Source organism: Dendrobates tinctorius, unplaced genomic scaffold, assembly GCF_039654945.1.
Source record: "Dendrobates tinctorius isolate UK_male_01 unplaced genomic scaffold, ASM3965494v1 ptg000030l, whole genome shotgun sequence".
NCBI lineage: Eukaryota > Metazoa > Chordata > Amphibia > Anura > Dendrobatidae > Dendrobates > Dendrobates tinctorius.
The window spans coordinates 19,788,463-19,806,225 of record NW_027361698.1 but is presented as its reverse complement, the minus strand read 5'-3'; the positions used below and the strand labels follow the sequence as shown (position 1 = coordinate 19,806,225).

Genomic DNA, 17,763 nt, shown 5'->3' with positions numbered 1-17,763 from the left:
AGCCAATTTTGGGTGCAAAAAGTCAATTGATTCTCCCTCCCTTCTGGACCCTGCCATGCACCCTAACAGTGGCTTTCCCCCCCACATACAGGGTATTTGCGTACTCATGAGAAATTGCACAACAAATTTTGTGGTCCCTTTTCCTCTGATACCCTTGTGAAAATAAAATGTTTGGTTCCAAAGTAAAAAATTTTGTGAAAAAAGAAACATGTTCATTCTTTTTCCTTCCACGTTGCTTTAGTTCTCATGAAGCACCTGAAGGGTTAATAAACTTCTTGAATGTGGTTTTGCACACCTTGAGGGGTGCAGGTGTTAGAATGGTGTCACTTTTGGGTTTTTTCTGTCATGTTGACTCCTCAAACTCACTTCAAATGTGAGGCGGTCTCTAAAAATATGGTTTTGTAAATTTTGTTGGAAAAATGAGAAATAGCTGGTCAACTTTTAACCCTTATAACATCCTAACAAAAAAAATTGTTTCCAAAATTGTGCTGATGTAAAGTAGACATGTGGGAAATGTTATTTTTAAAAGCAGGGCTGTGGAGTCGGTAAGCCACAGTTGCGACTCCGACTCCTGGATTTTATCAGGCTCCGACTCCAACTCCGGCTCCGACTCCGACTCCTTCATAAATGGCCAATTCATAACAACAAATTTACTGTTGTAAAATATTAAACATCGTGCTTATTCAGTTTCTCACCATCATATAAGTAATCAGACCACTTAGAGCAAAAACTACATTTATTAGAATACAATTAGAATATAGCAAATAACTTTTATAAACTTTTCTAAACTGTAAGTAAATATGCAATAAACACTTTTATGCAGTTAATAAGAAGAAATCTATCAATTTGTCCTCAGAAAAAGTATTGCCTCTGTCAGATCCTCCTTCATGGATGCCCTCAAATCTGATCTAATTATTTTGAGAGCAGAGAACAACCTCTCTACACTAACTTGTGTTGGTGGCAAAGCAGTAACCACTCGGGCAACATCTCTGACAATGTCAGGATACAGAGGAATCGCTTGTTGCACTGTTATTTTTGATGAACGGTCAAATTTCTCAATTTCTTTTAGTGCACATGAAAAATTCTGCTGAAATGTACTGGCTGTGTTCCTTGATGGGGATGACTCTTCTTCTATGCGGGAACGCTTTGCACGGTCCTTGTGATCCAAATATTTTTCGAAATTAAATTCTTCATCAGTTGATGATGAGGGTGAAGATGTGGCAGGACGACCAAATTCTTCTTGTTCCTCCTGACTGTTCTGCAACCCTTTCATCCTTACTGCTATTTCAAACAGAGCTTCTTTTCCTTTACTTAGCTGTTGATCATCTAGAAGAATCCGATGCATTGGGTCTACATAAACAGCTGCCAAAAGAATGTTATTTTGTAATAGTAGCTCCTCTCTCCGTTTCATTGATGTAGCAATGCCACTTGCAATTAACCCTCCTCTTTGGGACAGGTGAAACATCAGGTTCTTCCACTCCTTTAAGAAAATACCTGGAGTTAAGTCCTCTGCTTGTAATTTTTTAGTCACTGTAAATGGGTGCTCTAGCAATTATCCAGCTCAATCACCTGATTCCACTGACTTTCATTTAGCATCAGTTGAGGGTTAGCCATGTCTACAAGAAAGGTTTTCAGTTCAACCAAGCGCTGAATCATTAAGTACTGCCCCATCGTGTGGCTTGATCAATAATTGCCCCTTTTCCAGCACGTCTCTTCAAAATTGAGTCAACTTTAGGGGTTCTGGCAACAGTAGCCAATTTTCTCACCTTGCCAATCAGTGCAGCAGCATGTCCTTCTTGCAGACTGTCTCTTATAGCCAGCTGTAGCGTATGCACAACACAGCGCATGTGATGAATGAAAGAACATATTGACACAGTTTCAACAAGATCATCTAAACTATCATGTTGCTGTTCATCTGAAGCAACTTCAGTTTGCTCCTCAGTTACAATACTGTGTTCCTCTATTTTAAACATTTCTGTGTCTGTGGACCCAGAATGTTCTTCTAGCTGCTGGTCACCATCATTACTCTCATTCATTAGCTTAATAGTACTTATCGTATTTGAAGCATTGTCAGTTACGACAGAAAGAACTTGCTCTTTTTTAAGTTCATAGTCTTGCAGAACCTTTTCCACCAAGACCTGGAGAAACTCACTGGTGTGATGAGCTTTGGTGTCTTTTACTGCCAATGTCTTGGTAACTATTTCATTTTTGTCACAAACAAATCGGACATTGATGGCAAAATAGTTCACTCTGTGACGTGTGCAGGCATCCATTTTAAGAAACAGAAAGCGTCCCTTGAGAGTTTTTAAGTTCTTCCTTTTGTTTAAAAGCTTCTTCGATTACTAATTTTCTAATACTCTCTCTCTCTCCAGAGAAACACCAAGCTTGTGGGCCATTTCCCCATTCAGACACATAAAAGCTGGTTGTGAAAATAATAGGCACACTATCCTTTCCAACAAGCTCTATGATCTGTTTTTTAAATGTATCTACTGTCATTGTCACAGTAACTTTGTCACTGACAAAATATCTTGCAACTGATGGCTGCAAAGTTCTCTGCTCCTTTGTTTGGCTGGAAGAGCTGGGCACTGGTTCATTGGTTTAGATGCAGTCTTTCTCATCCACTGCTTTCAGTACTTCTGGATGAAAGCACTGTAAATGTCTCTTTAGATTAGAAGCTCTGGTAGGAGCATTTTTATCAATGCCTGAATATGCACTAATCTTGGCTTCACAGCATTTGTTTTCGTCTGGATCATTTGTCATACACTGACAGACATAATGTTTTCTATCTTGAGTGATGGTGAAATGTTCAAATACAGCTGATTTAATGTGATGCTTCTTTGACATTCTCAGGTTTTTAATTCTGCATTCACAATCCAAATGACAATTGTTTTTCCTAAAAACAATTGTACAAAATTATTGCCAGGTCGTACAACTGATATAGTGGTCAGTAATACTGTTATTATTCCTCATGTACTCACAGTTAACTGATGCAAAGTTTGTTGAAAGGATAATACTTCTTACAGTCTTCCTCTTCTGAGTAGCAGGCAGCTGTGAGATGCTTGGAAGACGCACACCTAGTATGATCTAGTCTAGAGGAGGAGCTTTACTACTAAGAATTTGCAACACATTTTCACTTTCAGTTTCATACATTGTAAGTAGGGGGGTTGGGGCAGCATGAGGTTAACCAAGTATAAGATTAGATAAGGGCAGTGGAGAACAGTGACACACAAGAAGTAAGAAATGTCTCTATCTCCAGCAGAACTGCTTATCACTGTTGTTCATAGTTTGATAGAACATATATATTTGAGTAACATTTATAAAATTCATATGAAAGTTCAATTATGAAATATGAATACATTTTTTTTTAAAGCTGGAGTCGGTACATTTCTACCGACTCCGACTCCAACCAAAACTAACTTCGACTCCGACTCCACAGCCCTGTTTAAAAGTTTGAAAACTGCAGAATTTTCAAAATTATTAACAAATTTTCATTTCTCTTTCATCTCATTGGGGGACACAGGTACTGTGGGGTGTATGCTACCACCATCTGGAGGCTGACACTAGGCAAACAACACAAGGTTAGCTCCTCCCCCGCCGTATACACCCTCGCCCTAACTGCGGGCGTAAACCAGTTTTTTTGCTTAGTGTCTATGGAGGCACACGTCTGGTCTTTTTTCTCCAGACTTTTTGTTCCATGAAGATTAGACAGGGGCAACGGATCCTATTGAAAGGGTGCGATTTCCCCTAACCAACAACGTGTCGAGTATCGTCTCCACGTATCCTTTCCCGCACCGTGGGACAAATCTGGGAAATTACCCAGAATTTTTTATTTTAGTTTGTTTTTTACTTTCTTTTATTTTTTCTAAGAAGATGAGACAGGGGCAACGGATCCTATTGAAAGGGTCTGATTTCCCTATACCTTCAACGGGCGAGCACGTGAGAGTGTCCCTCCCCGTATCCTCTTTGCGACGTGGGACATTATGCTGAACCTAGCCCTGTCCACCCCTAGGTACAGAAGCCATGGGCTATACAGAGGCACAAGACGGTCCGAGCTGCCCCCACTGCTCCACCAACGCAAGACGGAGGTGCTGCAAGGCGGCGGACGGTCCCTCTCCTCGGCCTGGCTGGACGGAGTTTGGGTGCCTGCACCGTCCTGAATCCCCCCACCACCCCCGGTCTCCCTGGTTTGCCTACCTGTGGAGTTATTCGGATGAAGGTACTGGGCGTGGGGTGGTCTCGGCACCTGCTAGCTGAGGGAGCTCGACAGATGCGGGGGCTCCTGGGCAGCAGCAGGCAGTGGGGGTTTTCCCTGCCCATCCTTAACTAGTGGGACCGGAGAAAGAAAGGAAAAGAGCGCTGGTGTCGCTATCGGCGGCGCCGTGGGCGGTGTTAAATTTAGGCCCCGGTTTAGGTCAGGCTATGCCACGGCGGAAGTTCCCTCCCCCGGCCGCGCGGCGTTACTTCCGGGGGCCCGCCCAGTGGAGCTGGGCGGGCGCCGGATTAAATTTAGGCCCCGGCGTCAGATCGGGGTAGGCCGCGACCAGAGAAGTGGTCGGACTGCCCCACGGAGGATCGTTTTTGCTGCGGTGCGCTTTAACTGTGCGGGGGACGCAGAACAGGCGAGTGCAGTTTTGCTGTGGAGGCCCACTAGAGACCAAGGGGGCTCCTCTCCCCCCCGCCCTCCCTCTCCTTTAGAGAGGGAAAAAAAAAGTTGTTTATATATCTCAGCGCCTGGCAGCAATATGGCTGGGAAAGGGAAGACACACACCTTTCTAAATGCTGCATGCATTTCTTGTAGGGCTACGTTTCCGCGAGCGCAGAGCGGCAAATTGTGCGAGGCCTGTGACTCTGAACGCGCCCAGAGAGCCGAATCCTCCCGAATGGGCTCGGTCATTGTCACAGTCTATGGCTTCGCTTACAAAGGCGATCGAGTCCCTTCATGCCCCAAAGGGTCCTCCTCCTCACAGGAACCTCCGGCCTGCAGGGGCCGCTCCCATGCCAGACAGGTGCGAAGGAAACGAACCCACACGAGGTCTCCTGACCGATCCGGTGCCTTGGCATCCAGGAGTCCAGCATCACGCTCCCCTTCACCAGCGAGCGAACAGAGTTCAGATCATGACTCAGACGAGCCATTTGATCTAGATACACCGGGGTGTCGGGAGACAGTGGACAGTCTCATTGAAGCGGTCAATCAGACCCTGGGGATCGAGGATGGGGCTACCTTGGCCTTGAGCCATAAGGTAGCCTTTAAGCGGGCCAGGCAACTGCATAGAGTATTTGGCACTCACCCAGAATTTGAGGACATAGTGCAGCAGCACAGAGAACGCCCAGATAGGCGCTTCTCAGGCCAGAAGGCTATAGAGGCAAGCTATCCATTTGCCCCGGAACTCTGTAAGAAATGGACGGAATCCCCTATAGTGGACCCCCCAGTGTCACGCCTGGCCTCGAAGTCTCTGTTATCGGTGCCTAGTGGCTCGTCCATTAAGGACCCCACTGATCGGCTCATAGAGAGCCTGGCGCGATCAGTTTTTGAGGCATCAGGCTCAGCGCTCGCTCCCTCGTTCGCGGCAACGTGGGTAGCCAAAGCCATGATGTCATGGTCAGAGGCTTTGAGTAAGGCTTTGCAGGATAGAGACCTGCCTGCGGAGGTGTCTGAGGTCGCAAGTCAGATTGCCATGGCGGGAGACTACTTAATTAATGCTTCATTGGATGCAGCCAATTGTGCAGCATTTGCAGCCGCTAACGCGGTAGCCATTAGGGGAGCCCTCTGGTTAAGAACCTGGCGAGCCGATTCAATCTCCAAGAAGTCCTTGACTTCCTTGCCCTATCAGGGAGGCCGCCTGTTCGGGGAGAAGTTGGATCAACTCATCTCTGATGCTACAGGAGGAAAAAGCAGCTCCCTTCCGCAGCAAAAGGTTAAACAGCCTTTTCGCCAGGCCCCGGCGCATTTTCGAGCCTTTCGCAACACCGGGTGGATGGCATTAGCCAGCCTGGCCGGTCCAGCTCGCTCCAACCAGGATAGGGAGCGACAGGTTTCATATAGACCCAATCCAGGGGGAAGGATGCGCGCTTGCCAGCCCAGGTCGAGCGGTGCCAGGGCCCAGTGGCCCGCAGCCAAATGACTCGGAGCCCCTGGGAGGCGACACCAGCAGGGTGGGCGGCCGCCTGATCTTTTTTCGTCATGTTTGGGCCGAGGTAGCACACGACTCATGGGTGACGGAACTGGTGTCTTCGGGGTACAAAATAGAATTCATCAGGTACCCCCCAACACGGTTTTTTCTCTCCCGACTTCCCAAGGTAAGGTCCCGGGCAAAGGCGCTGCAAGGGGCCGTCGATGCACTCCAATACAACGGAGTCATTGTTCCCGTACCAGAGCACGAGAAAGCTCAGGGGTTTTATTCCAATCTGTTCGCGGTCCCCAAAAAGGACGGGACAGTCAGGCCGGTTTTGGACCTGAAGCGACTGAACAGGTTCATCAAAATCAAACATTTCAGGATGGAATCTCTCCGTTCAGTCATATCAGCCATGGAGCGAGGGGAGTACTTAGCCTCGGTCGACATCCAGGATGCCTACCTGCACGTTCCCATTTTTCCTCTGCATCAAAGGTTTCTTCGTTTTGCCATCAATGGCCAACACTTCCAATTTGCAGCTTTGCCCTTCGGGATAGCCACCGCCCCCAGAGTGTTCACAAAGATAATGGCAGTTGTGATGGCCGTCTTACACTCTCAGGGTATAGTTGTCTTTCCTTACTTAGATGACCTCTTGGTGAAGGGTCCCTCATTTCGGGCATGCGAGGAGAATGTCAGCATTACGCTGGATACTCTCTCCCGCTTAGGTTGGTTGGTCAACAGGAAAAAAATCATCTCTGGTTCCAGCCCGGAGGATTGTTTTTCTAGGTATGATCTTCGACACCACCCAAGGGTTGGTAAGTCTCCCTCAAGACAAAGCCCTAGCGCTCCGGCAAAGGGCCCAGAAGCTCCAGCAGCCAGTCCCGCATACCATTCGCTTTGGGATGAGTATTCTAGGAACGATGGTGGCAGCAATAGAAGCAATTCCGTTTGCCCAATTTCATCTTCTCCCACTACAGCACACCCTCTTGTCAGCTTGGGACAAGAACCCGTTCACCCTCGATCGGCGGTGCCGGCTATCCCCTCAGGTCAGACAATCGCTGGAGTGGTGGACGTCCAGATCCCCCCTTCTTCGGGGGAAACCGTTTCCCCCAGAGCACTGGCTAGTGATCACAACCTACGCCAGTCTCCTCGGTTGGGGAGCAATTTTTTGTCACCACACGGTTCAGGACCAGTGGTCGCAACAGTAGGCTTGCCTCCCGATCAACTTGTTGGAAATACGAGCGATCCGGCAGGCGCTCCGGCATTTTCAGCACCTCCTAGCAGGATGGCCCACGCCACGGCGGTGGCTTATGTAAATCATCAAGGGGGCACACGCAGCAGGGCAGCCATGCGCGAGATAAAACATGTTGTTCTGGGCCGAGAGGAATCAGTCAGCAATATCGGCAGTCCACATCCCAGGTGTAGAAAATTGGACGGCAGATTTTCTCAGCCGTCAGGAGGTCGTGGCTGGGGAATGGGCCTTGCATACCGAGGTCTTCCAGCAAATTTGCCAACGGTGGAGAACACCGGATGTGGATCTAATGGCATCCAGAATGAACGCCAAGGTACCTGTGTTTGTTGCTCGGTCACAAGATCCGCGAGCGTTCGCGGTAGATGCGTTGGTTCTACCATGGAACCAGTTTCGCCTTCCATACTTGATTCCGCCGCTGCCATTGCTTCCGAGAGTTGTCAGGAAGATCAAAACAGAGGGGGTTCCAGCGATTCTGCTGGCACCAGACTGGCCCCGTTGGGCGTGGTACGCAGATCTGGTGCAGCTGCTCACCGACGTTCCATGGCGACTGCCAGAGCGTCCAGATGCTGTCCCAGGGGCCGATCTTCCACCCAAACTTAGGGGCCCTGTGTTTAACGGCATGGCCGTTGAATCTTGGATTCTAACTCAGGCAGGGTTTGACCGTGAGGTGGTCGCTACAATGGTTAGCGCCCGGAAGCCGACCTCGGCGAGAATCTACCATCACACCTGGAAGGTTTTCTTCGCTTGGTGTCGAGAGCGCGGTTTTTCTCCTCTGACATTCTCTATTCCTAACATCTTGGCCTTCCTCCAGTCAGGCCTAGACTCAGGACTAGCCCCGAGTTCCCTTAGGAGGCAGATATCGGCGTTGTCCGTCCTTTTCCAGCAAAAGATTGCTACCAGGATACAGGTGAAGACTTTCATCCAGTGAGTCTCGCATTTGGTACCGCCCTATAGTGCGCCAATGGACGCCTGGGATCTTAACCTGGTCCTGAGTGTCCTGCAGGAAGCTCCTTTTGAGCCGCTTCAGGATATCTCTTTGTCGTACCTCTCCTGGAAGGTGGTATTTTTGGTAGCCATTACTTCCATTAGACGAGTCTCGGAGCTGGCGGCTCTGTCTTGCCGGGCACCTTTTCTCGTTTTCTTCAAGGATAAGGTGGTCCTTAGACCTGCTCCCCCCTTTCTGCCGAAGGTCGTGTCTTCATTCCACATCAATGAGGACATTGTCTTGCCTTCGTTTTGTCCAGCGCCAGTACATCGTGTGGAAAAAGCTCTTCACACATTAGACCTGGTGAGAGCACTCAGGAGGTATGTGTCGCGGACGGCACCCTTTCGTCAGACGGACACGCTGTTCGTGCTCCCTGAAGGGCGAAAGAAGGAACTTGCTGCCTCGAAATCGACCATAGCCAGATGGGTCCGTTCAACTATTCAGGCGGCTTATCGTATCAGAGATGCGCCGATTCCTTCGGGGATCAAAGCGCACTCTACTCGGGCAGTGTGCGCCTCTTGGGCGCTTCGACATCAGGCTTCAGCGGAGCGGGTATGCAAAGCAGCAACCTGGTCCAGCCTGCACACGCTTACTAAACATTGCAATGTCCATACTCAGGCCTCGGCGGATGCGAGCCTGGGTAGAAGGATTCTCCAAGCAGCGGTGTCGCACCTTTAGACAAGAGGTGCATGTAGCTTGGATCGGTGAGTCAATCTCCCACCCAGGGACTGCTTTAGGACGTCCCACAGTACCTGTGTCCCCCAGTGAGACGAAGGAGAAACATGGATTTTTGTGAGTACTCAACGTAAAATCCTTTTCTCCGAGACACTCATTGGGGGACACAGCACCCACCCTGTTATCCGGTTGGCTCGTGTTTATTTAATTAATGTGCATTTTTTCATGAATGTCAGGGTGGTCCCTTGCCAGACATATTGTTTACGGCATTAAGGCTGATTGTTATTGTTCTCCTACTGCTTTTGCACTAAACTGGTTTCCGCCCGCAGTTAGGGCGAGGGTGTATACGGCGGGGGAGGAGCTTACCTTGTGGTGTTTGCCTAGTGTCAGCCTCCAGATGGCGGTAGCATACACCCCACAGTACCTGTGTCCCCCAATGAGCGTCTCGGAGAAAAGGATTTTACGGTGAGTACTCACAAAAATCCATGTTTTTTTCATAAATAAACGCAAGTCATATCGAAGAAATTTCACCGCTAATATGAAGTACAATATGTCACGAAAAACATTCTCCGAATCAGTGGGATACGTTAAAGCGTTCCAAAACAATAACCTCATAAAGTGACAGGGGTCAGAATTGTAAAAATTGGATTGGTTATTAAGTACCAAATTGGCTCTGTCACTAAGGGGTTAAAGGTGTTGTCAACAACATCTCGGTGGGGTCTGACACCGGCACCCCTACCCATCGGCTGGTACCAGCTTGGTACTCTGTATAGTGGCAGCTCTTTGGTAGATTAGTTCCTAAATGCCCGTATTTAAATGACTAATTTAAAGACACATATAAGACGTATTCTAGTCATCGTGGGTTGGGATACTCATTTCTCATCTGTTAATAGTGATTGATATGTGGAATATGCATATTATCTGTATAGTAGAAGGTTGCATATACTGTCCATTTAGTTACAGTACAAATAAAGCAAATATGCAGACACATGCCATTATATCTTGTGGACGCGTCTGTGTTTTTCTGTAATTTTTCTACAAAGCGTAAAGTTTATTTACACTGCAAGATTATCGTGAATGAGTGTTCCTAAGAGCAAGATGATAATCCTACCGTCTAAACCAGTGGTCCCCAACCTTTCTGACCTAGAGAGCCACATTCCACTCTGTGAGAACATCGCGAGCTTCTTTCCACTCTGAGAGGGTGTCTCGAGCCACATCTAGCTCCCTTCCCCTCACAGTAGTGGAAACCAGAGCTCCCATTATGGATATAATGATAACCATAGCTTTTCCACAGAAATTACCCTGAAGCAGTATAACAAGATCTAGAGGTCCTCACAATACTCCCATTTAGTATTCTCCCATCCACCACTCTCAACACACTGTCACATCGAGCTTCAGGCACCTTATCCAACAGGTAGTATCATTCTGTCTCCAGCGTACCATACTTAAATTATCTCTAAACACCCCGAAACAGCTGTCTTTGGATGGATACCTGGCCTTGGTATTTCCCTTGTCATATCTGTAAACTTGTTAAGAGCTGGATATTGACTTACAGGGCCACTTAATATGGTGGTTTTCGAAAGGAGCCACCTGGAGGAAGATCTGGCTAGTCCCTTGATTGAGACTCTTAAATGAGGCTCCACGGACTTTATTTGAAAAAAAAAATACAGGAAACGCCAATGGAGACTCTAAAAACAGCAACTTTCATATTATAGACAATCTTTTTTTTTTTTTTTTTTAATTACGGTAAATGAACCATGCTCATGCTGATTTGTAGCTTTGTAAATTCTAACGATTTTTCTTTTTTCTCTTGCAGGAGATAGTGAGCAGAGATATTGGCAGAAGATCTTGGTGGACAGACAGGCAAAATTAAACAGACCTCGTGAAAAAATCCGTGGCACTAAAAAGGTATAATTCTTTATAGTTCCATTCTAGATAATTTGTGAATTGTGCATCCATGTATTATGCATCCATTATTTCTGCTTTTATATGCATTGATTATACAGTCATGGCCGAAAGTGTTAGCACCCTTGAAATTGTTCTAGAAAATTAAGTACCATATTTTGTGGACTATGAGATGCATCGGAGCATAAGACGCACCCCAATTTTTTTTTTTTTTTTTTCAGGGGATGGGGAGTAGAAAAAAAATATTTTTAAATAAAATGTTTTTGCATCTTATAGTCCGTTTTAACGGTAGCTTATCGGGGGGCAGCGTTGGTGCAGCGGGGTCACAGGAAGCAAGGTTGCTGCTTCAGAAGGCCAGTGGCTGCAGGAGTGAGGCGATGCTGCTGGCCCTGGGGTCTCATAAGTTGTCGGCAGCGGTGAGCGGAGTCCCCTTTCCCGATGATTTCCCTGCCATGGGCTTCGGGAAAATGGCCACCGGAGGCAGCGTATCCATAGATCGAGATTTCGTCTTCCAGCGGCCATTTTCCCTAAGCTCAACACAGTAAACTATAAAGGAAAGGGATCTCCGCCGACATCGCTCCACACCTGCCACTGGCCTCCTGAAGTGACGACCTTCCCTCCTGTGACCCCGCTCCACTGCAGCCCCCTTCCCCGGTAAACTCACTAGGGATTGTAAGACCTTAGTTTTCCTCCCAAGTTTGAAGGAAGAAAAGTGCACCTTATAATTTGAAAAATACAGTATTTGCAATTGTTTTGTTTTACACATGTTTATTTCCTTTAGTGTGCATTGGAACAACACAAAAATTGGACATAATTTCACGCAAAACACCAAAAATGGACAGGACAAAATTGTTGGCACACGAAATTTAACATTTGGTTCCACACCCTTTGGAATAAATAACTGCAAAGGAAATAAACATGTGTAATTCTAATACTTTTCTGGGAGAAAAACTTAAGTTTCTGAAACAATTTCAAGGTTGCAAACACTTTCAGCAATGACTATGAAAAAGGTAATTGATTTTAGACAAAACTAGTTGGATGAAATAGAAACGATTCCTAACTAAAGGGGCCTTTACACATAGCGATATCGCTAAAGCGTCACCGATTTTGTGACGCAGCAGCGATATCGCTATGTGTGATACTTACCTCCGACCGGCTCCCCCGCTGTCCGTCGCTGATCAGGCGAGATCGTGCAGCTCCGTTTCTCGTCGGGCGCTTCCTGCTGGACTTCCTGTTGGCACCGACGAGCGACGCGTGGACGTGGGCGGGAGGACGTCAGGATCGCCGCCTCTGAAAGGTAAGTAACGACCGCTGCTGCGTCGCTACATCGCTGTGAGATCTGCCTGTTTGGCAGCTCACTAGCGATCATTTAGCGATGCACCAGCGATCCTGACCGGGTCGTATCGTCAGGATCGCTGGTGCATCACTAAATGTAAAGGGGCGTTTAGGCTCTCCTTTTGTCAGCCACATTGGGGAACGGTTGCTCTAAAGAGCTGCTGCCTTTAGTTTTTATTTCCGTACACAGTCTAATGCTTTACTTTCCCAGTATCATTGTGCATTTGTCCAGGAAGGTCCCTTAGTTCTTGTATTATGCAAATAATTGTCTTTTTGTATATAGGAACAAAGTCGGGACTCTCATAGGACATAAATGGCTTCTTATCATTTCAGTGCATAAGCAGGAAGGGGGCTACAGGCTATATGCGGGTATGGCTGTTTCATGTCAGTCCCGCGGAAGTGTCAGGGAACGTGTAAAATGGCTTTAGGCCGTTCATTGTCTTTGTAACCCCCTTCCTATTTGCACACAGAAAGGGATCATAAAAAGAAGCCGTTTCATGAACCGGTTCCTACTTTTGAGTATTTTTATTGCTTGATCTCCTTAATGCTGAGCATCACGGGTTAACCAGGGCTGTGGAGCCTGAGTCAGAGCTCATTTTGGTGGAGTCAGAGGTTTAGCTTACCGACTCCACAGCCCTGGGGTTAACAGCAGCTGTGATAGCAGGAGCTGACTTCTGAATGTAGTGTACGGATTCTGATCATTTGGATTGGATTCTATTCTAACTGGGTTTCTTTTTTTGCAGCTGGTTGCCAAAGGTGAAAACGTGAGGCTGATCAAGGCTCAGGAGGCGAGCAAGCACATCCGATTCCTTGAAGAACCTTGAAATTTGTACATTTTGCTACACTTGTAAATTAGTCTCCACTTGTCATTCAGAGTTTGATATTCCATGTTGGATTTTTGCTCTAGTAGCACATGAACGCGTTCTCATGAAGCATTGTTTGCTACAGCTCTTTACATCTCGGGTTATAAAACCCATGATTTGACGTTTTTTTGAATTAACATGATTTCAACATTGTTTTTATAATAAAAATATATTTAATAACTGAAGTGAATATTGATGGTTGACAAATAATCAATGTATTTGACATAAGGCGCCTCTTAATGGCTGACAGATGTAGAACAAAACAGACTTAATTTATTAACTGTGTGAGTAAATGTGGCCTTGTCGCTCATAGTAACCAATAACAGTGCAGCTTTAATTTTTTCATAGCATCTAATAAAATGAAAGCTGAGCTGTGATTGGTTGTTTTTTGGGCAAGAAGGCAAACTTTGCTGTTAATCCCGGTTTGTAATGTTTTTAACCCCTTAGTGACAGAGCCATTTTGCATCTTAATGACCAGGCCAATTTTTACAATTCTGACCACTGTCACTGTATGAGGTTATAACTCTGGAACGCTTTAACGGATCCAGTTGATTCTAAGATTTTGTCGTGACATATTTTACTTATGTTAGTGGTAAAATTTCTTCTATATGACTTGTGTTTATGAAAAAAAAATGGAAATATGGCGAAAATTTAGCAATTTTCAAACTTTAAATTTTTATGCCCTTAAATCAGAGAGATGTCACAAAAATACTTAATAAATAACATTTCCCACATGTCTATTTTACATCAGCACAATTTTGGAAACAAAATTTTTTTCTTTGTTAGGAAGTTATAAGGGTTAAATGTTGACCAGCGATTTCTCATTTTTACAACACCATTTTTTTTAGGGACCATCACATTTGAAGTCATTTTGAGGCTTGTACATGACAGAAAATACCCAAAAGTGACACCATTCTAAAAACTGCACCTCTCACGGCGCTCAAAACCACATTCAAGCAGTTTATTAAACCTTTACGTGCTTCAAAGGAACTGAAGCAATGTGGAAGGAAAAAATTAACATTTAACTTTTTTTTTTCCAGAACCAATTTTTTTTATTTTCACAAGTGTTAAGAGAAAATGAACAGCGAAATTTGTTGTGCAATTCCTCCCCCAAATTTTTATTTTTACAAGGGTAACAGGAGAAATTAGACCCCAAAGTTGTGCAATTTGTCCTGAGTACACTGATGCCTCATATGTGGGGTAAACCACTGTTTCGCGCACAGCAGAGGTCAGAAGGGAAGGAGAACTGTTTGACTTTTTCAATGCAGAATTGGCTGGAATTGAGATTGGACGCCATGTCGCGTTTGAAGAGCCCCTGATGTGCCTAAACAGTGAAAAAAAAACACAAGATACACCATTTTGGAAACTAGACCCCTTAAGGAACTTATCTAGATGTGTGGTGAGCACTTTGAACCCCCAAGTGCTTCACAGAAGTTTATAACGCAGAGCCGTGAAAATAAAAAATCAGTTTTTTATTCAGTCGCCACGACAGCACCACAAGAGAGGGGATGCGCCCTTCGGGGACAGGAAACCTACAGACACAAAAAGGGCGGCCCTCTCCCTCGCTTCAGTTTGGTTTCCTGTCCCTGACAGGTGAACATCTTCAGGCATACCTTCATCAGAAGATTCCCAGGGCCGGCTGGTCGTTTCAGGCAGCGGGACGGCCCCTGCCGCGGCTTGCCCGGTATACTGGAAGCGCTCACGGCAGGGGAACTGTTGGTGAGGCGGCAGCAGGGCAAAGCACCCTCCAGGGTGAGGGCTGACTTTAGAGGGCTCATCGTCACGTGTACCAGTAAGTACACGCACGGGGGGTCTCCCTCCTTCGGGCCGGAGCCTGCTGGCGGCGTCCGGGGCTGGTGCTCCATCTGGCGCGGTGGGGCCGGCGGTGCTGTCTCGGCGTGTGCCCACCGCCGTCGGGGCGCGGCCGCTATGACGCGTCAGAAAGGGGCGGTCCCTTTTGACGCGGCCGGCGGTGCAGTCCGATGGCGCGGCCAGTCATGTGCGGTGGGGCCAGCGGCATGGGCCTCTTCCGGGACGCTGCGCTGGGCCGGGTAGGCGGCGTGCGAGTGGGTACCGGATGCCCAAGGACGATCATCCCTTGGTGGGGGCGCGGTCCGGGGGGTGTCCCCAATGCGCTTTACAGTACCGGGCAGGTCACCCAGATTTGCCTGCTGGCCCCATCCGGGGCAGGTACCGTCCGGGGGGGTAGCTATTTAAGGGGGCTGCATGGGCGTCCCGGTGCTTCAAGGCCAGTATGCATAATGAATTCACCGGAACAAGTGGCAGCATCACCAGAGCACCCGCAACAGGAAAAGCCCCGTGCTTCAGCTTCCCAAGGGTGGTCTAGTGGCAGTAGCCACCTTACAGAAGCTAAAGCCAGTCAAAAAGAGAAGGCTAAGTCCGGCAGGTCCTCAAGCCGTAGAGACACATCATTGGCTAAGAAGGACCCCCCGCAGACTACGGTACCACTTACTACTGGCAGGGGGTGAGTGATCTTTGTGAAGGTTCACTTGGTGATGTATTGTCTCCTCTTATGTTCCCTCTCTCCTAATTTAGCAGGGACAAAAGAGTTTGGCTAAGACCAAACACAGGGAGTGTGCCGAATATGGCATTCCTCTCCCTGATGGCCACGGGAAGAAACGATGCAGACCCTGCATCCAGAACCTAATAGCGGAGGAGACCCCAGACCTGACCACCACTCTGAGGGAGTTGGTTAGACAGGAGGTTCAGGGTTCTGTTAAAGCCCTATAGCAGGAAAGACTGGTTAGAGAGGCAGAACCTGGGCTCCCGTTTTCAGATTCAGGGAGCGACTCTGGGGAACTGAGATCAGATTCATCCCCTTCATCATCCTCAGAGGCAAGAGCAGATCGCCCATATTTTCCACTAGACCAGATAAACCGGCTAGTGAAAGCGGTGAACACCACTATGGGGATCGAGGAGCCCCAGTCAGAGAGTTCTATACAGGATCTTATATTTAAAGGACTGGACAGGAAGTTTCGTAGATTCTTCCCAGTTATAGATAAAATAAATTCCCTGATTTTGCTGGAGTGGAAAAGACCTGAAAGAAAGGGTTCCTTACCGCCAGCATTTAAAAGGAAGTACCTATTCGAGGAAACAGCATCAGCCGCATGGGATAAAGCCCCAAAACTTGATGCGGTGGTGGCCAAGGCCTGTAAAAGAACCTCTCTACCATAGGAGGATTTAGGTAGTTTAAAAGATCCGCTAGACAGAAGGGCTGATGTGTTCCTTAAGGGGTCTTGGGAAACTTCAGCGGGATCTCTTAGGCCAGCTATTGCAGCCATGTGCACAGCCCGGTTTCTGATGGTGTGGCTAGATCGCCTAGAAGAGCAGCTCAGGGACAAGGTCCCTAGGGAAGAGATCCTATCCTCCCTCCCTATGATCCAGGGGGCAGCAGCGTTTCTTTCAGGCGCTTCTGCAGACTCTGTAAGGTTAGCTGCCAGATCAGCAGCCTTGTCTAATGCCGCCCGCAGAGCCATATGGCTGAAGTGTTGGCCAGGGGACATGCAGGCCAGGTCAAAGCTGTGCAACATCCCGTGTGAAGGTGGACACCTATTTGGCTCGGTGCTAGACGAGCTGTTGGAGAAAGCGGGCGACAGCAAAAAACGGTTCCCTTACCTTGGAAGACCTTTTTACAGGTGGGACCATAACAGGAGATGGTTTGACCGAAGAAGGTCCAATAGAGAGAGATCGAGAGATGACACCAGCAGGAGGAAAGGTAGAGGATATATGTTTTCTCGTGACCGCAGAAAGCCGCAATGACTGACGGACCAGTTCGGAGGCAGGCTTTTACACTTCTATCCGGCCTGGACAAATATTTCAAATAGCCACTGGATTCGGAGCGTCATTAAGATGGGGCTAAAATTTAAGTTCCGGGAAACGCCTATTAACCGATTTATTTTGACTCCCGTTCGTTCTTCTGCAGAACAACTGGCGTTAGAGTCTGAGGTCCAGGAACTTGAGCAGAAGGGAGTCCTGGTGAAAGTTCCAGAGGTACACAGAGGTAAGGGATTTTACTCCCCCCTCTTCTTGGTCAAAAAGCCTGATGGCTCCTACCATACCATCATAAACCTTAAGGCTATGTGCCAACGTTAGCGTTTTTAAACGCTCAGAAAACCGGACTGTTTCCCAGAAACCGCACGTTTTATTTCCGCACGTTTTTGCGTGATTTTTGCACAAAAAACGCACGTTTTTTTCCACGCGGTTTCTGGAAAGCTTGGAAACCTCTAAAAACGCGGACCTATGCGGGAAAATAATGAGCATGCTGTGTTTTTAGCCGCTAAGCGTTTTCTGAGCAGAAAAAAACGCATGCATTGGCACAAAAAGCCAAAAATGCATTAAATTGAATGGGAAGCTTATTTTAAGCGTTTCTGAAGCGTCTGATCCGGCAAAAACGCTTAAAAAAGCGCAACGTGGGCACACAGCCTAAAGGCCTCGATAAATTTATTTTCATTGGCACCTTCAAAATGGAGTCAGTTAAATCTGCCATAAAGCTGCTGTTTAACGGATGTTTTATGGTGGTTTTAGACCTTAAAGACGCTTATTATCACGTCCCGATACACGTAGATCACCAGCGGTTTCTAAGAGTTGGGGGAAATAGTAAGCCACTTCCAATTCAGA

The 17,763-nt window shown here is 47.2% G+C and overlaps 1 protein-coding gene across 1 annotated transcript in view; it reads left to right on the top strand.

The window, feature by feature from the left end:
• LARP7 (La ribonucleoprotein 7, transcriptional regulator) overlaps nt 1-13,310 on the top strand; it is a 70,109-nt gene extending 56,799 nt beyond the window's left edge. Inside the window, exons 12-13 of the mRNA XM_073571938.1 lie at nt 10,839-10,930; nt 13,006-13,310. Of these exons, the coding sequence (XP_073428039.1) occupies nt 10,839-10,930; nt 13,006-13,086 (173 nt within the window). The 3' untranslated portion in view covers nt 13,087-13,310. The remainder of the gene's footprint in view (nt 1-10,838; nt 10,931-13,005) is intronic.
• The last annotated feature ends 4,453 nt before the right edge of the window (nt 13,311-17,763 follow it).